The sequence below is a fragment of the Rhinolophus sinicus genome, linkage group LG04 (genome assembly GCF_036562045.2).
Source record: "Rhinolophus sinicus isolate RSC01 linkage group LG04, ASM3656204v1, whole genome shotgun sequence".
NCBI lineage: Eukaryota > Metazoa > Chordata > Mammalia > Chiroptera > Rhinolophidae > Rhinolophus > Rhinolophus sinicus.
The window spans coordinates 169,110,241-169,137,686 of record NC_133754.1 but is presented as its reverse complement, the minus strand read 5'-3'; the positions used below and the strand labels follow the sequence as shown (position 1 = coordinate 169,137,686).

The 27,446-nt window shown below is 36.4% G+C and overlaps 1 protein-coding gene across 9 annotated transcripts in view; it reads left to right on the top strand.

The window, feature by feature from the left end:
• The window catches only part of LPAR1 (lysophosphatidic acid receptor 1), a 197,085-nt gene that overhangs the window by 100,114 nt on the left and 69,525 nt on the right, over nucleotides 1-27,446 (top strand). For 8 of the 9 annotated variants that reach the window (XM_074330820.1, XM_019749562.2, XM_019749567.2 and 5 more), the window contains exon 2: nucleotides 24,837-24,996. In XM_074330820.1, the coding sequence (XP_074186921.1) occupies nucleotides 24,952-24,996 (45 nt within the window). In that variant the 5' untranslated portion in view covers nucleotides 24,837-24,951. Of the gene's footprint in view, nucleotides 1-7,394; nucleotides 7,418-24,836; nucleotides 24,997-27,446 lie in introns of all 9 variants that reach the window. The other variant, XM_019749563.2, reaches the window with a different exon arrangement.

Here is a 27,446-nt window from a genome sequence, read left to right as displayed (position 1 = left end):
TCATTGGTCCCCACCCTTCAGTTTGGTAAATGAAGCAGAGTGGGAGAGGTCTGAACTTTCCAACTGACTTCTAGCTGTTCTTTCTCCTTGGACACTGCTTTTAATTGAGCTTCAGTGTCACTGCACTTAATAGATATTACTCCCAGGCTCTTATAAATGGCTGGTTGTTATTCTTGGTTTCAGAGCCATTTTGAGTTTTTGTCTTTTCATTTGTCTTTATGTGTATTTTAACTGGAAATTGGGTGGGGACATATGATGGAATTTGAGCTGATGTCATCTTTATTCAGAAATCAGTCTATGACCATTTGCAAGATTTATTGATATAACCAGAGCTTTGATTCTAATGAAATGTCTCTGGGTTGAACTGACTGATCTCAAAGATTATAGGCTTTCACTTTCTTTCTTTTTTTTTTTTTTTTTTTAAGACTTTTTATGTTGTTTTGAGAGTTTTGATTTTTCCACACTGAGAATCATGTAGTTAAAAGAATTATCTTTTGACAGAACAGATTTCATTTCCAAATGATAAAAAGTCTATCTGTGTCCACATCCCTCCACCTTCTTTTAAATTTATAATTTAATAATATTAAAAAGACCTTTGTATGAAAGAGATATTGCCTTTCCAGAGATATGGTATGATCTTATGCTCATGAACAAGAAATGAATTTAAGAAGCCTTGGACATATTGGCCAGTCCTTGTCTTAAAGGAGAGCTTGTTATTGACATTGTCAAAACTACAGCTGTTGCTTTTGGCAGACACCCTTCGCCATTCGGATGGGCAGTGTTAAATAGCTTCATTCCACAGGTCAATTCATATAATGATGTGGTGGGTACATTTCGCAGCTCTCTTGTTCTTAGGGACACACACTGGGATGGAATCCTCTTCAAAAATAACATACTCTTAGTAGCTTCACTAAGTGTGTTTTTAATGTTCAGGGTTTATAAATGCTAATACCTGCCCTCTGGTCTTTTCTTCACTGGTCCAGGGAGTTCCACTTAGTCTTATTTTTATTATACAATTGAGATATAATTGACATATAACATTGTATTAGTTTCAGGTATACAGTATGATTCGATATTTGTGTATCTTGTGAAATGATCAGCACAACAAGTCTAGTTAACATCCATCACCACAGTTACAATATTTTTTCTTGTGACGAGAACTTTTAATATCTATTCTCTTAGAAACTTTCAAAATACACAACACAGTATTATTACCTACAGTCACCATGCTGTACATTTATAATTATAATTAAAAACCTTTATTGAATAATTTAAAAGTTCCTTCCTAAGAAAATTTCTGGCAACCCTCATAACTGAATAAGTGAAGCGTTTGTTTTTTTTTGTTTTTTTTTTTAATGCCAAGTTTGCTTTTTATGCCTGGTACCAAAAGCACATGAAGCTGTTGTTTTAAATCAACAGCACTGAGCACTTCAGACCCTTATCAGAGACTGCAGTCTTAAATTATTTGCTTTCCAGTTCTACCAAAGGCCATTTGAGGCAAGTGGATATTAAACAAACAAGTCTAGTGAGTGGTTCTCAAAGTGTGGTCCCCGGACCAATACCGCCAGGATCGCTTGAGAACTTGTAAGGATAGATTCTCAGGTCCATCCCAGACCTTCTGAAACAGGAACTCCGTGGGGTGGGGCCTATCCGTCTGTGTTTGAACAAACCCTCCAGTGAATTCTGGATGTTGCATGCTACAGATTGAGAACAACTGGTCTGATGCAGTCTTTAACACATCTGGCTTTCAACCTCGGCTCACTTTGGGCACTTGTTAAAATACGCATTCTTGCTTCCCACCCACACAGAGTCTCATTCAGTAGGGCCCAGGAATCAGTGGCCCTACTGTTATCTGTACATGTTATCTGTGGGTTTTTCACATATGGCCTTTATTATGTAGAGGTATGTTTCTTCAATTCCTAATTCGTTGCTGGTTTTATCATGAAAGGATATTGAATTGTGTTAAATGCTTTTTCTGCATCTATTGAGAGGATCATATGAATTTATCCTTCATTTATGTTGTGTATCATGCTTATTGATTTGCATAGGTGGAACCTTCCTAGCACCCGAGATAAATCCCACTTGATTGTGGTGTATGATCCTTTTAATGTGATGTTGAATTTGGTTTGCTAGAATTTTGTTGAGAATTTTTGCATCTGTATTTATCAGGGATGTTTGCCTGTAGTTTTCTCATAGTGTCCTTATCTGGCTTTGGTATCAGGGTAACAATGGCCTCATAAAATTAGTTTGGGAGTGTTCCCCCCTCTTTAATTTTTTGAAGCATTTGAAAAGGATTGGCTTTAAGTCTTCTGTACATGTTTGGTAGAATTCACCCATATAACTATCTGATCCTAGTCTTTTTTATCTTGGGAGATTGTTGATTACTGTTTCAGTCTCCTAACTTGTTATTTGTGTGTTCCAATTTTCTGTTTTTTCCTGATTCAATTGTGGTAGGTTGTGTGTTTCTAGGAATTCGTCCATTTCTTCTAGATTATCCGATTTGTTGGCATATAATTGTTCATGAGTCATGACTCTTGTTCTTTTATCTACTTTTCGTAACCTGGTTGAAACTTGTTTGGAAATGGATGGGGTCCAGAAACTAAGTAAATGATGGAATATCTGCCCTTTGCCTTGGAACGAGCTTGTTTGAACCTTTCCCAGCTCTGGGGCAGTGTCTCCTTGTCTTCCTCCGTACGACGGATGCATTACAACCGTCAGTAGCCTGGCTGTGAAAGAGTTAATGCTTCCCATTATCAGGCACTGACATAGGCAGTAGGGGAAATCTGGTTCATTTTGTTTCAAAACACACCATACCTCAAATAAGTACAAACAGCTGCAACGCAGGATTGGAGCCAAAAGAAATCAGTGTGGTGCTATGAACTCCAACCGAGAGGAGTTCATGTAACATGGATCTAAGATCAGGCTCCAAAAAGAAACCATCAGGCCCCAGCAGGAGAAGGGTCCTTGCTTGTCACCTCACTCACCTCCACAGCCACCATCCAAAGAAGAAGGGGTCTGTCCCTGTTTCCTTTGGAGTCACTTCTCTGTAGTGGATTGAGCACACCATATTTGGTTTCTTGGAGCCCAGAAACACAGTAGTGTGAAATGGAGACTTCTTGGAATATAAAGGATTTATAGATATGCGTCCTGCTTATTTTTGTCTCCATGACTTGGCTTAAAACAGCAGTTACACTAAGCCCAACCCTACAACACACTCCTTCCTTTTCAAGCCTCAGGAAGTTCTTGGTAGGAATGGCATCCACCGAGTCTGTGTGGCTGTTTCTTCTCCCAGATTTTTTTTTTAGGTAATGTCAGTTAGCGAAACTTTCTTTTTCTATGGATTCCTTTTGTACCAAAATTGCCTTTCTAATATCGTAATGCCTTATCATCTCTATGGAGTGGCCATATACTCTCTTTTCACACTAGTTAGAAGTTTTCTGTATGACAGTTTTCATTTTCTACGTGTCTGGATTTCCCCCTGGGGTTTTCTGGACGCGTAGGACAGCATCTTTCAGGCTAATGGTTAGATATTTAGAAGTCTTTAAAGTGGTGGCTCACAGCTGTTTTAAGGTCCCAGTTGGTTTTTAGGTTGCACATCAGGCATATGGGGGCTTTGTGGCCACTTTGTGGTTTCACTCTTTCTTCACAGTTTATAAAAACGCTTCTTTTCCTTTCCATTTTCCCCACTGCTTTTGTGATAAACAGCTTCAACAATAATTTTAAAAGATATCCACTGTTACATTTAAAATCCTTTCATAAAAGCAAAAGTTAGAATGCCATTCACGCAAGTTTGGGAGGGGCCCTTTGTTTAATTTCATAGTTACTGAATCATTATAACCGGGGAAGAGTCATTTAATTCCCTTTGCTTCATATTCCTAATTTCTTCAGCGGGAGTGATAATGTTTGAAATGTTACTCATTGAATTGTTATATTAATGAATGAGGCCAGCCTTTTCTTACTGACCTCTCAAGGTGGCAAAAGCACGTATGTGAATTCTCAGGAAACTATGGTATTTACATATCCTCAACTGAGCTGGGAAAATTCATCCTCTAGCACAATACTAGTTTTCTTTAGATTTCCCTCTGTACTTACTGTTTTAAAGAAGTCTGTTTTAAAGAGACATTGCCATGAGAGACTTCACAGAGGAAAAGGCATGTATATTTGGGGCCAGGGAAGGAAATAAAATTAAGTGCTTCATTATTTTTCTCATAAAAAAGTAGATACTAGGATTGTATTTAACAGGTAATATATATATATATATTTTTTTTTTTTTTTTTTTTCCCCATGAAAACTCTGGGCAGGATGCATCAGTCTAGACTTAGGATGTACACTGATTTTTTTTTTTTTAAAGCTAATTTATCTCCAGTTTAAATAGAGATTAGTGAAGGAAACTAGGTTTCTTATTTGGCTCTTGAATTCTGAAAATAAACAAAACTTTCATATTTTTGAATAGCACATTGTGGGCCCAACAACATCTGGAAGAGATTATTGTCACTTCCAGGCAGAAGAAATTTCATAATCCACCATCTTCAAAGAACATGGTACCTTTTCACATTTTTCTTATATCCTAGAAACAGAAGAAACACTGGGGCTTCTGCCTTTGTTTGCTTGTTTGTTTTATTGAATGTAAATGCGTCTCTCTAATACTGTTAATTTCTTTAGCTTTTGAAAATACAGCAAAAGTTGGTGGTATGACGCTGCCTGCACTGTTTACTGTGGTCCAGAGTTCTCCTTTTTCAGAAGACCTGTTTGACTTTTGGCAACATGCCTCTTATACTCTGCGATTTGTCAGAGACGACTTTTCCTGTCTTCTCTAAAATCAGGCACATGTGTGTCTGGGATAGTCATGTAATTTGTAACAGTAACTTCTAACTAGATTAAAACAGTTTTTAAAATTAAATGTATTCTTCAGCATGTCTGTTCTTACAGTTAGTAGTGACACATGAACACACCCTTCTAATTAAACACATTTTATGTTGGGTGACGGGGTGTCTCCTCCTGCCCCAGCTCCTCCCCCACTCTTTCTCCCAAACTTACAGGAAAGTTGCAAGAACAGTACTGAGAACCTGTTATCTTGCTAAGTCAGTTAAGAATGAATTGCTCACTTATATGTGGAGTCTAAAGAACAATAAACGAGCAAACAAAACAGAAAAAAAACAGAGAAAAAACTGATGGTTGCTGGATGGGAGGGGGTGGGGATGGGGAAGAAGGTGAAGGGATTAGAAAGTACAAATTACTAGGCACAATATAGTCATGGGGATAGGAAACACAGTATGGGGAATATAATTAATGTTGTATAGATTATGTAGGGTGCCAGATGGCTACTGGATTTATTAGGGGGATTACTTCACAGACTATGTAGATGCCTGACTCACTACTGCTCTGTATACCTGAAGCTAAAGTTGAATAATATTGAATGTCAACTATAATTATATATATAGATATAGATATAGATATATAGTCATAGGATGTAAAGTACAGCATAGGGAACATAGTCAATGCTATTATAACAACTATTACAATGATGTCAGAAGGGTAGGAGATTGGGGGGCTTATCACTTTGTGAGGAGTGTAAATGTCTATAACCTTGCTTTGTACACCTAAAACTAAAAAAAAAGAAAAAAGAAAAAAAATGACTTGCTGCTAACATCTCCTAACATCCTCAAATACTTTATATTTGATCTCCTAACATCCTCAAATACTTTATATTTCCTACAAACAAAGTTGTTCTTCCATAGTCACAAAACCACCATCAGAATTAGAAAGTTAACATCATTATGTTACCATCAGCTAATTTTCAGATCCCATTCAAGTTTTCCCCAGTTGTCTCAGTGATATCCTTTATAGCAAAGGATCCAGTCCAGGGTCTTGCATTATATTTGTCATGTCTCTTGTTAGTCTCCTTTATTAAATTATGAAACAATTTCTCAGTTTTCTTTTTCTTTTATGACCTTGATATTTTGAAAATTATAGGACAGTTATTTTGTAGAATGTCCCTCAGTTTGGGTTTGACCCATGTTTCTTTTTAATTAATTCAGAGTCTGAAACTTTGGCAGGAATATCACAGAACTGATGCTGTGCTCTTCTCATTGCATCCTGTCAGGTGGTGCACAATGTTGATTTGTCCCAATTTCCGGCGATGTTTACTTGGATCACTTGATTTAGGTGGCGTCTTCCAGACTTCTCCACTGTAAAGTTACTGTTTTTCCTTTGTAGTTAATAAGAATTATGTGGGGAAGTATTTGAGTCTATGTAAATATCCGATTTCTTGTCAAACTTTTATTTATTTACATTAAAATGGATTTCTATTTTATTCAAAGAGTTATAATCCGCTCTGTCATTTAATTTTAGGCTCTAAAACTTTCATTTCGGCCAGGGTGCGGGCTTCAAGCTAATTTCCTTGTCCTTTTAACATGTCTCCTAATTCTTCAAGTGCTATCTTACTTTCTGGCACAAGGTGTTCCGAGTCATCGTGTACTTTTCTTGCTCCAGCTCTGGAATCAGACATTGCTCCAAAGAGCCTGGTTTCTTTCAGTAGAGAATGATATTTAGAGACCAAGATCTAAGTGCTAGGATACTTGTTATTGGAGTGCCGCTATGCCCAGGCCTCTCACTGTATACATGAACACACACACACACACACACACCTATTTTTACAACTATTTTTATTTCTATAGCTATTGAAAACTGTGAGTTCATAACCTCTCTTTCTCCCTTTCCTGGATGTCCCCTTACCTTTCAGGCTCTGACAAGTGCCCTGGGCTACCTTCCCACGGGGATACCCTCCTTATCTCGTTTAATCTCTAACACTCTGCATTGAGCTGTCCTTGCATTATTACAAACATATGATTTCATATACCTGTATATATATAATAGTTAATGGTCAGATTTTCTTACAAGCCAGTGTTTCCCATTCAAGGAGAATGTTCTTTATTGTATTTTTAAAAATCTATAATATAGCATTTTCTTTATTATAAGACAAATTTTTTTTAGTACCTTTTTATTGAGGACATACCTAAATTGCACATATTTAAAGTGGCCTTCCCTTCTGTTCTTGGACAATCACTGGTCTGCTTTTGGGCGCTATAGATTAGTTTGCATTTTCTACAGTTTCATATAAATGGAATCATACAGGAAGTGCTGTGTTTTATCTGCTTCTTTCACTCAGAGTAATTATTTTGAGACTGATTCATGCTGTTTTATGTATGTGAATAGTTCATTTCTTTTATTGCTGAGTGGTATTCCATTGTATGGATATACAACAGTTTGTTTATCTGTTTATTTATGAATTGATATTTGAGCTGTTTCTAGCTTTTGGCTTAAAGCTACTGTAAACATTGTGCTCAAGTCTTTGTACTGACATATATTTTCTTTTCTCTTGGGTAAATTCCTAGGAGTGAAATGGCTGGATTGGATGGTAAGCGTATGTTTAACTTTTAAAGAAACTGCCAAATTGTTTTCTAAACCAATTCCATCTTGCATCCCCACAACAGTGTGTGAGAGCTGCAATTCCTTCTTATCCTCACCAACATTTGGTATGGTCAGTCTTTTTAATTTAAGCTATTTTAGGTGATATATAGTGGTATTTCACTGTGGTTTTAATTTATGTTTTCCTAACCGCTCTTCTGTGCTTATTTGCCATCTTTGTATTCTCTTTGGTGAAGTGTCTAAATCTTTTGCCTATTTTTAAAAATGGGTTTGATTTCTTATTGAATGTTGACATTAAAAAAATATATTTTGGATACAAGTCCTTCATTAGATATATACTTTGAAAATATTTTCTCCCAGTTTGTGGCTTGTTATTTCATTTACTTAACAGTGTCTTTTGAAAAACAGAACTTTTGATGAAGTCTAGTTTTTCAGTTTGTTCTTTTCTGAATTATGCTTTTGATATCTTATCTGAGAAAACTTTGCCTAACTCAAGTCTATGGAGATTTTCTTCTTTTCTTTTTGGAGATTTGCTTCTAGAAGTTTTATAGTTCTAGGTTTTTACATTTAGGTCTATGAGTCATTTAAGTTAGTTTTTATATGTGGTGTAAGATATAAATCTTTCTTTTTTTTTTTGCACGTGAATATCCAATAGTTCCAGCACAATTTGTTGAAAAGGCTATTCTTTCTTTACTGCATGGACTGTTTACCTTTGTCAAAAATTAGTTGCCTGTATAAGTGTAGGTCTATTTCTGAAATCTATTTTTTATGCGCACACTACACTGTCTTTATCACTTATCCTTTTAATGTCTAAGGGCTCAATAGTGACCGCCCGACTTTCATTTCTGATATTAGTAATTTGTGCCTCTCTCCTCTTTTCCGTAACCAGTCTGGTTAGAGGGTTAGCAATTGTATTGATTTTTCTCAAAGAAACAGCTTTTGGGTTTATTGTTTTCTACTTTCTATTTCATTGTGCTCTATTTCCTTTTTTTCTGCTTATGTACTTTGGATTTAATTAGATCATATTTTTCTAGTTTCCGATCGTGAAAGATGTGATTCCTTATTTGAGGCTTCTTTTCTAATATAAATGTTTAATGATACAATTTTCCTCTTAGGTACTGCTTTATGACATCCCACAAATATTTTCTTTATTAGTTTCAGGTATACAAAACAATGTAATAGTTAAACATTTATCATTTATATCCCTCACATGGTGATAACCCTGTTCCCTCCATTTACTATCCCTCTGACATCGCACAGAGCCTTTACATTTCCACTGTCTCGATTCCTAATGCTGTACTCCGTTTCTTGTAACTATAACTATATATATATATATACACACACACATATATAAAATTGCAATTGACATTCATTATTGTTCAGCTTCAGCTTCAGGTGTACAGTGAAGTGATCAGGCATCTACATCATCCCTGAGGTGGTCTCCCTAATGAGACAAGTGTCCATTGGATACCCTACAAAATCTTTACAACATTATTGATTACATTCCCCAAATTCACTTTCATATCCCTGTGGCCATCTTGTGGTTACCGATGGTGCTTTCTAATCCCCTCACCTCCCCCCTTATCCCCACCCTGCCTCCCATCTTAGCAACCCTCCGTTTTTCCTCTATGTCTCTAAGTCTTGTTTCTGTTTGGTTCATTCATTTATTCTTTTCTTTAGATTCCACATATAAGTGAGATCATATGGTATTTGTCTTTCTCTGTCTGACTTATTTCACTTAACATAATGTTCTCTAGGTCCATCCATATTGTTGCAAATGCTAAGTTTTCATTCTTCTTTATGGCTGCGTAATGCTCCATTGTATAAATGTACCACAGTTTCTTAATCCAGTCGTCTACTGATGGGCATTTTGGTTGTTTCCATGTCTTGGCTATTGTGTATAGTGCTGCAATAAACATAGGGGTGCATATATTTTTTCGAATTAGAGTTTTGGATTTCTCCAGATAGATACCTAGGAGTGGAACTGCTGGGTCATAAGGTAATACCATTTTCAGATTTTTGAGATACTGCCATACCGTTTTCCATAGTGGCTGCACCACTCTGCAATCCCCCCAACAGTGTACAAGGGTTCCGTTTTCTCCACGTCCTTGCCAGCACTTGTTGTTTGTTGATTTATTGATGATAGCCATTTTGACTAGGGTGAAGTGGTATCTCATTGTGGTTTTTATTTGCATTTCTCTAATGATTAGTGAGGTCGAGCATTTTTTCATATGTCTGCCATCTGTATGTCCTCTTTAGAAAAATGTCTTTTCATGTCCTCTGCCCATTTTTTAATTGGGTTGTTTGTTTCTTTGGAGTTGAGTTTTTTATAAATTTTAGATATTAACCCCTTATCGGATATATCATTGGCACATCCCACAAATATTGATGTTTCGTTTTCATCTCCATTTGTTTCAAAATATCAAAAATGTTCATTTAATTAAAAAATACTTTCTAATTTCCTCCTTCAGTTACTTCTTGATCCATAAGGTATTTAGAGATATCTTAATTTTCCAGCATTTGGAGATCTTCCAGAGATCTTTCTGTAACTGTTTTTAATTTAATTCAGTTGTGGTCAGCAACCATACTTTGCATGACTTGAATCCTGTTAAATTTATTGGGACTTGCTTTATGACTCAGAGTATGCTCTATCTTGGTACAAGTTCCGTTTGCAGTTGAGAAGAATGTGTATTCTGCTGATGGGTTGAGTATTCTCAAAAAGTCAATTAGATCAAGTTAGTTGATTGCGTTGTTCAAGTCATTTATATCCTTACTAATTTTTTGTTCTATCAGTTAATGACAGAGGGGTATTATATTCTCTGGCTGTAATTGTGGATTTGTCTATTGCTCCTGTCTTCAGTTTTTTTTTATATTTGGAAGTTCCCTTATTAGATGCATAAGCTTTTAGGATTGTTATGTCATCTTGATGAATCAACACCTTTATCATTATTAATTATCCTTGGTAATATATTTTGCTTTAGAATCTACCCTGTCAGATACTAATACAGGCATTCCAATTTTATTTTATTTAATGTTAGCTTGGCATATCTTTTTCCATCCTTTTAAACTATTTGTGTCTTCATATTTGAAGTATCACTCTTGTAGGGAGCATATAAATTGGGTCTTGCTTTTTTAAGAAATCTAATATGACAGTCTCTGTCTTATAATTGAGTTTGTTAGACCACTTACATTTAATGTGTTTTGATATGGTTATATTTAAGTCTGTCGTCTTGTTATTTCTCTATTTGTCCCATCTATTCCTTGTTTCTCTTACTTTTTTGTGTTTGGTATATTTTATTATTTTAGTTTATCTCCTTCGTGGCATATTACCTATAATTCTTTTGTTTTTAGTAGTTGATTCAGCATTTATAGTAGGCTTTAATTTGTTGTAGGCTACTTTTAAGTTATATTATACCTCTTTATGTATAGTATATCTTACAACAGTATACTTACATTTCTCCCTCCTAACTTTTTTTGTTTAATTTTATCTTTGTAACAAACCCCATTGTTATTTTTGTCAATTCTTTTTAACAGCTTTATTGAGATATAGTTCACATATAATTCAACCATTTAAGGAGTGCTATTCAGTGTTTTTTAAAAAATGTATTCAGAATTGTGCAACTATTACCACAATCAATTTTAGAAAATTTTCATTTTTCTCAAAGGAAGTCCTGTACCTATTATCAGTCATTCCCTATTCGTCCTCCCCCAAACCCCTGACAAACACTAATCTACTTTTTTGTCTCATAGATTTACATATCACAGACATTTCACACAAATGGAATCATATAACATTTGGCCTTTTGTGACTGGCTTCTTTCACTTAGCATAATGTTTTCAAGGTTCATGCATGCTTGTATCATTTATCATTATTTCATTTATTTTTATTGACCAATAATATTCCATTGTTTGGAAATACTACATTTAACTTTTATCTGTTCACCAGTTGATGGGCATTTGGATTCTTTCCAGTTTTTTACTATTTTGAATAATACTTCTATGAACATTCTTGTACAATTTTTGTGTGGACATGTATTTTTAATTCCCTTGGGTAGATACACCTAAGAGTGGAATCACTGGATCATATGGAAACTCTCTTTAATATTTTGAGGGACTACTGTTTTTCATAGTGTCTGGACCATTTTACATTACCATAAGCAATGTATGAGCGTTCCAATTTCTCCATATTCTCACCAAAACATTATTATCTTTTTGATTATAGTCATCCTAGTGTGTGTGAAGTGGAATCTCATTGTGGACTTGATTTTTGTTTCCCTAATTGCTAATGATTTTTTATATACTTTTTTTGCTAATCTTTTTATATACTTCGTGGTCATTTGTGTATTGTTTTTTTTTCATAATGTCTATTTAAATCTTTTCTCACTTTAAAATCGGCTTATTTGTGTCTTTATTATTGATTTATAAGAATTTTTTAAATATTCTGTATACAAGTCCCATATATATATATATGATTTATAGATATCTTCTTCCATTCTGTGAGTTAATTATAATTTAGAGACTTATGTAAGAAAACTATTTTTTAAAATAATTATTCATTTAATAACTATTTTTAATGTTCTCCATTTCTTTGTGAATCTGATACAAATTTTCCTGGTGTCTGGTAGCCTTTTTAATATTTCTTGTAGTCCAAGTCTGCTTATGATGGATTCCTTCAGCTTTTTTATGTTTGAAAACATTTTTGTTTTACTTTTATTTTTGAAAGTCATTTTCTATGGGTGTAGAATTCTAGGTTGATGGGGTTATTTTTCCCCCCACTACATTACATTAAAGATGTTTATCTCTGTGTTTTTACGTGCATTTTTTCTGATGAGAAATCTGCTGTCATCCTTATCTTTGTTCCTCTGTATGTCACAATTCTTTTTTTTTAATCTGGGAACTTTAAAGACTTTTTTGTTGTCATGTTTTGATAAATTTGATTATTATGTGCCTTTGTGCATTTTTCTTTGTTTTATTGTGCTCATGGTTCATTAAGCTTGTTGAATCTTTGCATTTATAGTTTTTATTAAATTTTGAATTTTTTGGCCTTTATTTTTTAAATATTTTTTTTCTGTCCTCATTCCTTGGGGGAATCCCATAGTTGCATAATAGTCTACTTGAAAATTTCCCACATTTCACTGATGTTCTTTTAATTTTTAAAATTTTTTTTTCTCTGTGTTTCATTTTGGATAGTTTCTATTTCTATCACTTCACTAATCTTTTCTTCTGCAATGTCAAATTTTTGTATTATTCCTATCTAGTGCGTTTCTCATTTTATACATTACATTTTTTATTTCTATAAATTTGATTTGAGTCTTTTTTTTAAATTGAAGTTTATTGGGGTGACAATTGTTAGTAAAGTTACATAGGTTTCAGGTGTACAATTCTGTACTACCTTATCTATATATCACAGTGTGTTTGATTTGAGTCTTAAAATATCTTTTATGTCTGTACTTTTTGAACATTTAGAATATAGTTGTAATAACTATTTTAATGTCCTTGAATATTAATTCTAATGTCTGTCAGTTTTGGGTATATTTCAATTGAGTGATTTTTTTTTTTTTTGTCCTCATTCTGGATCATATTTTCCTGCTTCTTTGCTTGACTGATAATCATTGATTGGATGCCAGACTGTGAATTTTACCTTGTTGAATGCTGGGTATTTTTGTGTTTCTATAAATATTCTCAAGCTTTGTTTTGAGTCACAGTTAATTACTTGGAAACAATTTAATCTTTTCAGATCTTGCCTTTAAAATTTGTTGAGTTGGATCAGCTTAGTGTTTAGTCTAGGCCTATGAGTAATTATTTCCCACTCTGAGGAAGGTGCTCCCGAGTGCTCTACCCCGGTGTCCTATGGATTATTCAGTTTTCTAGTTTTGCTGATGGGAACAGAAACTATTCAGATGAATATTACTCCAGCCTCTAACAGTTTCCTCTTGTGCCTTCTCTGATTGGTTCTCTGTTGTATGCTCAGGGGTGGGGCACTGTAGAATTTGCCAGTTTTCTGTCTTTCCAGTTCTCTCCTTTGTGATACTCTGAACTCTAGCTGTCTTGAACTTCTTGGGTTCTCAGGTCTGCTTCTTCAACTCAGTGAGTCAGCTGGGTCCCACCTGACTTTCTCCTGTCCTGTGGCCTGGATGCTTTTGAGGCAGGAAGCTGGGGCAATCATGGGGTTTGCCTGTTCTTTTCCCACTTCTTAGCGATCATTGTCCTTTGTTGCCCGATGTGCAGTATTTTGTATATTTTAGTCTTTTTTTGTTGTTGTAATAGACAGGCGGTTATATCTGGTTCCTGTTACTCCATCTTAACCCCCTACATTCTTCTTCTGTAGAAAAACTGAAACACCTCTACCACCTCAGGGCATAATACGTGTGTGTATTTCTTTCTGTGTCTCTATGTTTTCCCAAATGGGGGAGAGATATAAATACATAACTTCAATAGAATTTAAGTTTTATTGGCTGTATAAAATTGAATTGCATGTAAACATAGTTTTAACAACTCAGTTGGCAAGTACTATGTTATTGGATGCTTAGATTGCTTCTAAAATTTCCAGTTATATATGATATTGCATTAAGCATCCTGTAGCAAAATCTTTGTCCTTAATAGTAATTCTTTCCACAGTATAAATTCCTAGCTGTGGAATGATATGCCTCTGATTCAGCATATGTTTTAGGGTCTTGATGCAACTCCCCCACACACATTGTTTTCCAGAAAGATTATAACATTTGCATCTGTACCAGAAATCAGTTCGATGCCTGTCTTCCTACATTGTGGCAAATACATCTGAAAATTATCTTTCAAGCATAACTTTCTTATTTTGAGGTACTGTTTTAAAACACTATTCTTCAGGCATTCAGAATTGCTTTTGACTTGTACTCTCAAAGGTATTTGAAGTTTAAGCTACTCAAAACTGTAAATAATGGAGAATGCCTTTGTCAACAGAATCCTTTGCTGTTACAAACTGCTGTTCTCGGCTGAGTCACTTTTCTTATCATAGCCATAGCCATATTCTGGCCAGTTATTTTGACACTTTGTCTCCACCCCCATTTACTCTCTTCCCTCTTTCCCGTCCCCTCACCTTCACCAATATGAATATGGATATTCATATTTTATTCTCAGCCATTTGGGAATTACTTCTGTTTAGAAACATGTACTTGCTCTTAGAAGGAAATATCTCCTAAAACTCCTCCGTAGGCTGTGGTTGGAAGAGTCTAGCTTGGCCTGAGGCTTGGTTATAGAGGTTGTAATTTTCCTTGTCCTGAAACCTATGGACTGCAAATGCTCAGCTTGACTCAGAGGCTCCCTCCCCAAGCACTCGTCAATAAAAATGTACCTACCCTATGCTTCAGGTACTTTCTCCCTTAGATGGAACTCGTAATTTCCTCTCGTCTTTGCACTGCTCTGGGTCCCTATGCAAATGGCCAAGGGTCGTGGCTGCAGATACCAAGATGATCAAGAGTTTAGACATTGTGGGTCCTGGGCAATAGAAAAAAAAGGGCAGCAGTAAGTCTGTCTCTTACCCAAAGGATAATTTTTCTAATTGTCCTACCTTTCAAGAGGATTTTTTTCAATCCTTGTTTTGACTTCCCTTCCTTAATTCCCATCCCTTCTTTTCTTGTTCTCTCCATTCGTGATTGAGCACATTCATTAGAGTTCATTTTTCTCTAAGTCAGAAATCTATAATTCCAGCTCATTCCTGATCCACGATTCCTAAACGACAGATTTTTCTTATTTTCTAAGCAATACAACACAAAGTAGCTAAAACTAGAGACTGTGAAGAAAATGGCCAATACATTCTTTGCCCTAGTAGTGACAACTGTTCTGAGATTTTGCTACAAATTGTGTTTTACAATTCCTAGTTATTTTGACAAGTTTCAGAATAGCATCTCTCCCATCAGTATGACTGTTCAAAAGTGAAAACTCTATGCCTGTCAGTACAGTCTTTGAAATCGGGACAGTGACCTTATTTAAATAATTTTTGGCCAGTTTCTTCAATCTGTAGAATACTGGACTCTGAACTGATGAAACACACGTAAAATAGTGCAATTGTGTTTCTCTGTCTGTGTATAGCTAGCGTTAGCAGGATGGGCTAGCTGTATTCCTTCCTTTGAATGTATCAGTTGAGTGCCATATGGAAAGGATAAACTTTTAGGACAAATGTAGACTAAAAGGACTGATTGAAAAGCTGGAAAAGCAAATGGAAAAACTGACCCTATGTGTGGAAAAGGAAAGATTTAACAACATGGAATAGGTTGTCTTCTGTGAGTATACTGAAGCAAGATCTGGGGCCTGAATCTTTGAAGAAGAGGAAAGTTTCTGCTGCCACAGGTAGAGATGGTATTTAAAAACAAAACGTGAGGAAATTATTAGGTTGGTACAAAAGGAATTGTGGTTTAGAAGGTTAAAGATAATTGCAAAAACTGCAATTACTTTTGCACCAATGTAATATTTGATATCTCAAGTGCTTTTCTAATTTCTTTGTTCTAACTCTCCACGTGAAGCGAATGGACTCTGAAAGTGATCAGAGCTTTCTCTATCCCAGCTAGACTGTTGGCCTCACCGGTTTTATGGGAAGCAGTGGTGAGGATAGGAAGCTCGGTAAAAAAATGTAGCATGGCTGTTCCTCTGTCAGACTTTTCTCCCCTTTCCCTTTCTTTTTTCTTCTTCTTTTTTTAAGCCTGAAATTCTCATTTTATCAACTTCAGAAATAAAACAGTATTGGTTGACTCCTTTTGCAAAAAGTGAAGAATTTTCTCCTTTTTCTTATGATTTCTTAGAGTTTTGAATCTTAGCTCCTTACAATTATATATATGTATTTCAATTATATAGTGTTTCTTTTAATAGTTATAATAACTGCGTTTTTGGGTCACCAGTGTTATCACAGGTATTGGATTGGCGGACTGCTCATGCAGAGGCTCTCCTGAGCACATTATTTTGATTCGTCACATGATTAGTTGCCTTCTGTCATCAGGTGGATTTTCAGGATAAAATATATCCTGATTATATTTAAAAGTACCTTGTTCGTGCTATTGCAAGTAAAAGACAGTTTGGCCAGATGTATAATTATTGAGTCATTCCTTAGTTCTGACAAAATCTTGGAAGTTGCTCCTTTGTCTTATCCATTGTGGCCGGCATGATGGCCGTGTGTAGCTCAACTTCTCCCCTTCATAATTTGATTTCCCTGCTTGATTTTTTTGGGGGAATTCTTTGAACTCTTGAAGTTTTGTAACTTAACAAACCCAATTGTAGATCACGTTCTTCGTAGTTTTCCTGGAATGCGATGAGCTCTTTTTTTAAAAAAATTGTAGTATCATATACCTAGATAACATAAAATTAACTATCTTAACCATCTTCAAGTTCAGCAGTGTTAAGTATATTCACATCACTGGGAAACAGATTTCTAGAGTTCTTTTCATCATGTAAAACTGAAACTTACACCCATTAAAAAACAACTCCCTGTTCTCACCACCGCCCAGCCCCTGGAAACCAACATTCTACTTTCTGTCTCTATGAATTTGACTGTTCTAGGTACTTCATATAAATGGAATCACAACATTTGTCTTTTCGTGATTTGCTTATTTTACGAAGCATAATGTCCTTGTGGTTCATCCATGTTGTAGCAAGTGTCAGAATTTCCTTCCTTTTAGTATGGAATAATACTGTATGTATATTTCACGTCTTATTTATCCATTCATGTGTCTGTGGACACTTGGGTTGCTTCTACCTTTTGGCTGTTGTGAGTAAAATGCTGTTATGAATATGGGTATGCAAATATCTCTTTGAGACTCTACTTTCAATACTTTGGGGTATATATATACCCAGAAGTTGCTGGATGATATGATAATTTGATTTTTAATTATTTGAGGAAGCACCATCCTATTTTCTGTGGTAGCTGAATCATTTTATATCCCCACCAGCAGTACATAAATGTTCCAATTTCTCCATGTCCTTGCGAACACTTATTTTCTGATTTTTATTTTTTAATTAATTAATTATTTTTGATAGCCATTCTAATGGGTGTGAGGTGGTGTTATCTCACTGTGGTTTTGATTTGCATTTCCCTAATGCGTAGTGGTGTTGACTATCTTGTCATGTGCTTTTGGGCCATTTGTATATCTTTGGAGAAATGTCTATTCAAGCCTTTTGTCCATTTTTTAATTGGGTTGTTTGATTTTTATTGTTGAGTTGTGGGAATTTTTTATATATTGTGGATATTAACTCCTTTTCAGATATATGATTTGCAAATAGTTTCTCCCATGGGTTGCCTTTTCACTCTTGATAGTGTCCTTTGATACACAGATGTTTTAAATTTTGATTTAGTATGTTTAATCTATTTTTCATTGCCTGTGCTGCAGTGAGCTCTTTAAACCTACAAATTTAACATGTTTTAAGAAAAGCTTACTTTTATTGTTAAATAACTTCTGTTTATTCTTCTCAGGCATATGAATTATTCCTATATTGAATCCCTATTTTCTGTGCTCTACAGCCATAATTTCTAATTAATTTAGTCACTTCTGTTACAAGCACGTATGCTTTTTATCAAGCGGTTCTTCCGTGGTATCAGTTTGGTTTCCTGCAGTGGCAGTTCTGCCTGTTGTAGCTTTAAGTTTTTCGTTTCAGCAGTGACATTTTTAAAAATTTTCCTATTTTGCTTTTATTTATCAAAGTTATACATGTTTGTAGTTTAAGGTGTCAAAGAGCTGTTGTGCGCCTTGCTAAGAAAAAGGCGTCTCTGCTTCTCCGTACCATTTTATCTTCACCATAGCTACAATTTTCTGTTGTTTCAGCTGCTTATTTGGTATTTGCATTACATTTCTAAGATTTTTATCTGCACTTTTTTTTTTCTTCTTAATTTTATTGGGGATTATTGGGGAACAGTGTGTTTCTCCAGGGCCCATCAGCTCCAAGTCAATTGTCCTTCAATCTAGTTGTGGAGGGTACAGCTCAGCTCCAAGTCCAGTCGCTGTTTTCAATCTTAGTTGCAGGGCACGCAACCTGCCATCCCATGCAGGAATTGAACCAGCAACCTTGTTGTTGAGAGTTCGTGCTCTAGCCAACTGAGCTATCTGGCTGCCCCTCTGGAAGCTCAGTGGCAGCTCGTTGTCCTCAATCTAATTGTGGAGGGCGCAGCTCACTGGCCCATGTGTGAATCAAACCAGCAACCCTGTTGTGCAGAGCTCGCGCTCTAACCAACTGAGCCATCCAGCCGCCTCTTATCTGCACTTTTTGATATATCAGTTTTAAATATTTATAGACCTTCCATGTGGTAGGTGTGCCATACACATACTGCCATCTTATACCTCTTTGTCCTGATATAGATCGTTCATAATTTTGGTTAGGCCATTATTTAGTGTTAATGGTAGTACATGATCTTGTTAATGGTGTTCATAGTTGAGCCATCTAGAATTCTATGAAATTCTATGAATCTTTTCCCTCATCTGCAAATTTTTGTTCCCCTTTAAATTCTTCATTCTTTTTATGTTTGCTTAGTTTTCTATGCTCTTGTTATTCATTCAATCCCAAACTCTCTGTCAGTTCTAGAAATCTGCTCTTAATATATCCAGAGGACAATGATTCTGTCAAAGCTGCTTTGTGAGTCTTCTAACTTGTCATCCATGGATCTCCTTTCACAATTATGCCAGGAATTCCCTTTGTTTTTCTCTTGTATTGAAGTCCTATTCCTGTATCACATGCCTTCCTTTTTCTTAGTTTCCTCCCTGTTTTGCTGAAGAACATCCTCCAATAGAATTCTAGGTCGTAAATTACTTTCTCATTGCGCAATTGTCTTCTAGCAGGCTACTGTTGAGAAGTCCAAAGACTGATTCTTAATCCTTTGTTTATGAGCTCTTCCACACACACTTTCTGATAGCATATAGGATTTTTTTTTTTATATATCTAGTGTAAAAAAAAAAACACGGAAAAACTCATGATGGTATGCTTAATGTGGACATATTAAAATCATTGAGGTGGGTCAGTAGGCACTTAGTGGGCCCTTACAGTCAACAAACTTTTCCGTTTTAGAAAATGTTTTAAGTTAGTTATTTCATTTCTCCTCCTTTCATTTCCCTTGTTCTTTCATTCTGGATTTGCTTTTATTTGATTATTAGATCTCCTAGACTAGTCCTCTAGCTTTCTCACTTTGTTTTTTGGCTGTACATTTCGATTTTTACATTTGGAACTTCACATTCCAATTCTTCTATTGAATTTCAAATGATCAACGTTTAAGGATTTTGTTTTTGTTTCATTGGGGCAGTGCCTTCTTCCTGATGTTACTATTTTTAAGTCTTTTCATCTGTTCAGATTCCGGAGAGAAGACTCTTCCAGTCTCTGGCCTTAGATGATATAAGGCTGGCTTCAGATGCTATTTAGCTCTGGTAGAAAGAATAGGTACTAAGAAAGCTAAGCTATAGCTCTGGCCTTCCTATATCTTGTCATTTTATTCTTCCAGGTTTAGGGTTAAATGGAATCTACAGAACAGAATAAATGAGCAAACAAAACAAATAGACACAGAGATACAGAGAAAAAAACTGATGGTTGCTAGATGGGAGGGAGGGTTGGGGGATAGGGGAGAAGGTAAAGGGATTAGAAAGTGTTCAGAATTTTTCTACTTGGTTTCTGCCAGACTATAGAGCTCTCTGCAGCAGGCTACACAAATTTCAAGTATGAAATTTTTTCATATTTGAATTAAGTGGTTCTATATATGTGCAGCACTTTTCTAAAATTTGGGAGATAAATTTATCCTTTCCTGGTTTCAGCACTGATGGCTTCTTCTTTCCTTCTTTAGTACTTTTTGTTCATCTGTTCTGTTTTCAGGATGGAAGCTTTAAAGTCTTTATCCGTGTAGTTCTATTCCCTACTCCCTCAATCTCTGGTTTATCTTCTTCGTTAATACCATTTTCTGCTTTATTTTTAATTCTGTTTTCTGTTTTACCAACTGCCTTCATTTGAGTTCATAACTCAGGTCTTTTTCTTTTTCTTTTTTGGGCTAATGCAGACTTAGTTCTGATCTCATATTTTTTAAGTTTTCTTTTATGTAGTACACCTACATATGTAGTACACCTACATAAAAGAAAACTTAAAAAATATATGAGATCAGGACACATTTGCTGTGATTCTGGAGCCATCTCTTCCCTTGAAATTTTCATTTGCCTGGGAGATTTGGATTTTTCTCTGTTTCTTGTCCTTAGAGAGGAAAGTCTATGCATATTCAGTATCAGGTATTGCCTTGTATTTTTTCAGGAGACTGAAATGAGTCACTGTTTGACTGAAGGCCAGATGAAGAAAAAAGGTTAGATTTATAGTAGATTAATTTGCAAATTAGAAATTCATCTTCCTGTGAGGCCTAGGGAAGGAGCCAGCATCAGCTGCAGAAGTAATACAAATGAAGTTTGCCTCAGAACCAGACTTTCTTTTAGGTATTTGGTGTGGCACTCAGTAATTAGGAAGGTTATTGTCACTTGGCATGGCTGCTCATATCAGAAGCCAGCTGGTAGTGTTTTATTCCCCACATGTTTTCTGGGGCAGTCATCATGGCCACATGCAAATTAGAAATAAATGCAGCCAGAGATTACTTTCTCATTTGGAGCCAGGAGCCCCTTTTAAAGAGCGAGTGTATTTTAAATATACTCCAACTCTCTCTGCCTTAGTTCCCTCCAACCGTCATCCCGCTGAACTAGGAGTATCATTATGTGTATATTGGGGTCTCATTTGCTGATTTCCTGTCCATGCAGTTGCAGCTTCACGTGAAGATGATGGCATGCCTTACCTTCTGTCAACCTCCCATTTTGATTTTTTCCTAGTGTGTATTTCTAGAAGTTTAAGCAATAGTTGGGATCCGTCTGTGGCTTCTAGGGCTGATTCAGGTTATTTCCAATTCTTAATTGGTTATTTCTCTAGTAATCTGGTACAGAAGAATGAGCCTATGTAGTTTTCTTATTTGTAAGTTGTATTTTTATATATGTTTTGAGTTGTAGGGAGGGATATTGATATAATTCATATCCAGTGACAATAGGGGAATGAATGAATAGGCATGTAAACAAATAAGTGACAAAGCTCATCTTTTGCAAGTGAGGGGCATTCGAGGTAGTTTTGTGGTTTTGCAAAGAATGAGATAGCATAGAAGAGATGCCTAGAAAGGAAAATGGAAACAGCTAGAGAAAAAGAGAAGGGGAAACGGTAATGACCCAAGGGTAGCTGGGGTTAGTGGGGCCAACCCACACGGCTCTGTGGTTTCCTGTAGCTGGAGCACAGTCTTGGAGCGCAGGCAAAGGAAACGGAGTGTTGGGTTGATGACAGATGGGAAGAACTGCAGGACAAGTATCCAGATATTTGGAAGAGTTCAAGAGAGACGTATTTCTTTAAAAAATCTGTACAACTCTGTAGTTGACAGTCTGGGGCTCTGGGAAAGCAGGGGACTAGTGTGTCAAAGTAAACCAGCTTCCTTAGCTAGAGACTGAGCAGCAGTATTACTTAGGATATTGTCTTTTTTGTCATTGTATCTAGTTCCCCCATGATTTGCCCAGTTTTGTAAATAAGTTGGGAAATAAATAGGTTTCATAAACATAATTTAAGATATCATTCCCATGAGAGAGCTGATTTATACCCTTTGAGGTAGCATACACCATTTTATAAAGAGCTCTTATAATATTCTTACATTATAATGTTCAGTGAAAGCCTCAAAACTAGATATGTCTTAAGTGCTTCAGGCAAAAGCAGTTAATTTTCTGCCATACTTTTTTCGTGAAGATATCAAACTAACAATCTGTATTATCTATTATGCATCTCAAGGAGTGTAACATAAGTCAAATCTAGGGACACGTCATTAAAATTTTATATGGATGACAGCAGCACAGGCCTGTCTGTGTCAGGGTTTGGGGAAAATAGTTATTCTGCAGGACATTTGACTTTCACCCTGTTTTCTTCAGGACTGTCTGAAATTTTGGTTTAAAAAGACCCCAAGCACTTTCTGCCGCTTCTTAATTTTTGTTCATTTAGAGCGTTAGTCTGCGGGAAGAGCATGGGTCCTGGTTCAGATCTCAGTTCCATCATTTCCTGGCTGTTGTGACTTTGGGTATGTTGCACAACCTTTCAAAGCGTTGGGTTTCTCATCTGTGAAATGACTTAACAATATCTGCCTAAATTGTGTGTGAAATGACTGCTCAAGGGCTCAATGTCTGGTAGGCTTTCATTAAATCTCAGTCTCTCATGTTTCCCCCTTTTGTTGTCAATAGTGATGCCATGTGGTAGATTTGTCACATTGATTTCTATGTCTCTTTCCTTCCTCCAGGCTAGGTGCCTGGGCTTTACCTTTTGGGCAACTCCTTGTACTCTGAATATTGACAATATATTAAGGTTATATTGCTTAATGATAAGGTCATAATGCATAATTCGTGTGGCAGAAATGATAATTGGATCTGAGCACACAGTATGAGTCTTTAAGGATGGAATCTCACTTGCCTGCTTGTTTTGTTTTCTGGTTATCATACTATTTACAGATTTATCTGTTCACCCTACATATGATAGAAGAAGGTACTGTGAATTATAAATACATGAGAAGGAAAAAGGCAAAATAAAGAAGTAAGGGTGAGCACACAATGATGCCAGGAATAAAGTTCAGTGCAAAACAGGACAGACATCATGGGGTCCTGTAATTTTCTCTGAGTAGGCGCCGCACTCTAGCATGAAAGAGAAGGCACTCCAATATACATATACTGTTCTCCTGGGCTGTTCATTTAAATTCACTGTGTGGTAAATAACAGGTCTTCCCCCCACTAAGGAGAACATCAATGTTGTCTCAGGGCACCTATGGAATTTTGTGTGTAATGTTACACCGAAACAGTTTGACAGCTTTACTTCTTATTTGTCAGTAGCAGACGGAAGCAAATAGGAAGGTGCCACAGTTCTAAACAATTAAAACATAAAGCGATTGAAACTATAGTATGAAAGATAATACACAAAGACAGGATAAAAATCAAAAGTTCAAGTTGATAGACGTTGCTGCCAAACCTGGATGATTTCTTAGGAAACAGTTCTCCTGAGTTTATGTCACTCGCTCATCATCACCATCCAGCTAATATAGAGTCTTACCAGAGGATTTGGGGTCAAAGGACTTGGATGAAGTGTCCAGCTGCACTGTTACTACTGCTCAAGACTTACCTGGATCTTGTGATCCTGGTTCAATACTTTCACTATTAAAAGTATCGCTTTCTAATAGTTTAAAAGTGTTTAGATATCACCTTACATGCTGGTGAAACCTTACCACCATGCTTTTACCTTACAGATAAAAGCTTCCTGCTTGCTTTTACATGCTTTTATTTACAGATAAAAGCTTCCTGAAGGGAGGGTCTGAGTGAGTTTTATTCCTCATGCCCTTAGTTCATTATAGATGCTCAGTAAATAGGTTTTGAATAAAAAGATATTGTTAGGTGGTATGAAAACAATCTAAACATGGAAAATTTTCTTAAAATGGAAGCATTTTCTTAAATTCTTAAAATGAAAAGATTTTCCCTACTGGGCCAAACTACAACATGAAAACAGTCACATCAATCTTTTGACAGAATTTGAGCCATGCTTTACTGTAGGAAATTTAGCTTTTTTTTTTTTTTTTTTAGTTTTCTTAATAAACATATTAATAATGGAAGATTTATTTATACTTTGTGCTTATCTAGCATCCCCTCTTCGAGTATGTCAAAGGATTTTAGAAACATGCTCTTCCTCCACATGTGGAAGTCTGACTTATAAAGCCCCCACCACCTGTCTGAGTACCTGCCTCATTCCTGTGACTGACTCATGTAACTTTTGGGTGTCTTGCCTTTTGTTAATCTTGAAAGTGGTAACTAAGTTCCCTGAGGAATTGTAGACACAGACCACGTTCACTTCCTTATGTTTAATATTGTTCTGGGAGTTGGTGGTTATTCTAGTGCTGGTTCTGCCATTAATGAAATGTGTGACTCTAGACACTTCTCTTCTCCAACCTCAGTGTTTTCATCTGCCATTGGGCAGGGTTGAACAGAGTGATCTCCAAGACACTTGATGGTGTTATTCTCTTTGCCCTTTGTAGTAATATATAAACTCTCAGCTGTCAATTGTGGGTCATTCAATTTCTTTACTGTTTAATGACAGAGTGGATTCTCCCCTTGGCCATTCTGACCATCTCCACAACTTGATACTACTACCTCTCCAAACATCAAGCTAGCATACAGTTGGAGTCAAATGAAAATACATCAGCTTAACATCAGATTTGGATGAATGGTACAGAAACCCTAGTGTGGAGATGTTAGATGCTGCATCTTTTCATTGAGCTAGTAGTTGGCATTTGGTGTAAGGGCTTTTTGCTTCCTCTGGCCAATGGCACTTCACTCCCATGTGATACTGCTCCTAGGCTAAATGTGGGATTTCCTATCTTTTTCCAGGTACACACTTCCTCCTAGCATGACTGAGATCTGATCAGCAGCCACGAAAGTCTGACTCCTGTGTCTGGCGCTGTAGTGCTGGGGCCTGGTCACTGCCCACAACTACAGAGCTGCCATGGCCACTGCTTCAACTTCCACCCCTGTAATCTCTCAGCCCCAGGTAAGTGATTCAAACTGGCCTAGGTTTGAGCTAATCATAGTTTTGTTAAATATTTAAGTTGAGTTTCAGAACGTGTGTTTGACTTTGGGCATCATGTGTATCCTTCTAATTATCATTTGGTGGGAAGTTGGATAATAGTGCTTTGGTGCGCGCAGTGTTATTTAGTTCAAGAAGCAGCCGGAACAATGAGCAAGTGATTTTAGTGAGCGGGCTTCTGTTCACAGGGACCTTCGTTTTCAGTGGCCCCTTAGGCTGTTTGGTTATTGCTATAGGCATCCAATTCCAAATCAAGACAGTCAGAAGTAAATCTAACTGCCTTTCCTCTTTTGGCTGTTTTTAGGGTTTAAGGAAATATATCAGAACAGATCTAATCTTCCAACACGTTTTCTGAATGCTGGCTCATTGTCCTCCTTGTATAATAATTATACTTATTTTTATGCCTTGACCTAGTCTAGTCACTTTGAAAAGAAAATGCAATTCTAGAAACTTCTGAGCAACTGTAATGTGAGTTACTTTTTCTCTTCAGCCCAGAGACGTGCCTAAAGATATTTATTGAAGCCTTAGTTGAAGGCCAACAAATACAAAACTTTCTGAATACAGCAGGAACACTGTCTTTGTTCAGATTAATTTACAATCTGATCTATTCAACTATTACCTGGACTCTCTCAGTTTCAGCAGGCAGCGTGGCCCAAGGAGGAAAGAGACTTTGGAGTCATTAGGCCTGAATTCACATCCCGATTGTTGATTCAGGAGCCAAAGTGTGCTAACCTCGCTCCACTTCAATTTCTTCTGTCATCATACTTCACAGGATGATTGTGTGGATTAAATGACAGAATATATGCAGAGCGTATAGTAAGTGCCGGCCAAGGGTAGTTTCCCATTTGCTCTTCCTTCATCTTCTCTTCACATCCTTCTAAAGTGTGACCTCCCATCTCATTCGTGACGATCATTTTTAGGCCAAGGTTAAAGGAAAAAAATACACCTTCGAGAAAGAGCCACATTGACTGAAATATGAATCTGGATGACACAAAATGTTGTTCCACACTTTTATTTTTCTGTATTATTTTGCAAGCTACTCAATTGTGTATGTATTTCAAGTAGGGGCTGTATGTATGTGTGTGAGGTAGGGAAAGGAAGAAGAAGAGGGAGAAAAGGGGCATTTTCCTTTACTTACTATAAATGCTTCCTTTCCTTTCTAAAAGACCTTAGCATTTGATCATAGGGATAAAGTCCTTGCTGTTCTTGAACATTTTAAAGCTTTTAGTATTCTTTTTCGGGTTGTTTAGTGTCACTGCCATGCTGTGTGTTTCTCTTTCTGGTAAATGGGCCATTGTCTTTGCAGTACTTCACTTACTTTGGGTATTTGGTTTCCATTCCCCTCAGTAGTGTTTTTGGTGCCTGAGAGACTTGGTTTATGGGTAAAAGGACTTAGTGCCTGTTGCCTGAGGTCTCTATGTCAAAGTCCCTGCAGCTGTTCTCCTGCAGTGACTATTCTTAGCCTTCTGTGACGTTAGGCACAAGAGCAGGTTTTCTGGACAAGGCATTTCACATCCCAGTCTTGCTGCCATCATTCATCAGCATTTCCAACAGCAGCATCTTATCTGCACACCTTCCATCTTACACAAATGACTATCAGCGGGTGAGTAATATAAATATTTTTAAATGACTCATTTAATTAAAATGCTTAACACCACCCAAGGTAGAAAGAGGTCATATTTAATATAAACACTTGGGGAAATGTGTACTCTTGTAAATGTTCTGTGGGGAAATAAATTGGTACAGTCACTCTGCAGGGTAATTTGACAGTACCTACTAAAATTATATGCCTTTGCACATACCCTGCTCTCATCTTGGTATCTACATTAGAAAAACTCTCACACATGAGCCCAAGGAGACGTGCATAAAGATATTTATTGAAGCCTTAGTCGAAAGCCAAGAAACACAAAACTTTCTGAATATACAATAGTAGAAGGACTTAATACATTCAGGCATGTTGATGGGATTTAAATACCTGAAGCAATTAAAAAATGATAAATATATATCTCAACACAGCTATATCTCCCCAAGATCTGATGGAGGGAAAGGAAAGCAAGATGCAGAATAATACTTATTGGAAGATATCATTAAAACTGTAAAGCAAGACCATATGTTCTAAGGGCTAAACATATGGTATGCTAACATAAATGCATAGTGAAAGGTCTAGAACATACATTGTCAAAGGGATCTTGGGAGATGGAAAATCCCTCCAAAGCTTCATCACCCTACATGAAGAAATCTTATTCTTTAGTATTTAATTTCTCTCATTAGGGTAGAAGTTAAATTTAATTAAAACATTCTCCTTGAGAGTCACCAGTGGGTGGGGCGGGGGTGGGGTGGGGAGAAGACAAGAAACTGTGATCTAGAAGGATGCACAAGGCTCTCCAATCATACTGCCTGGGTTTAAATCCTGG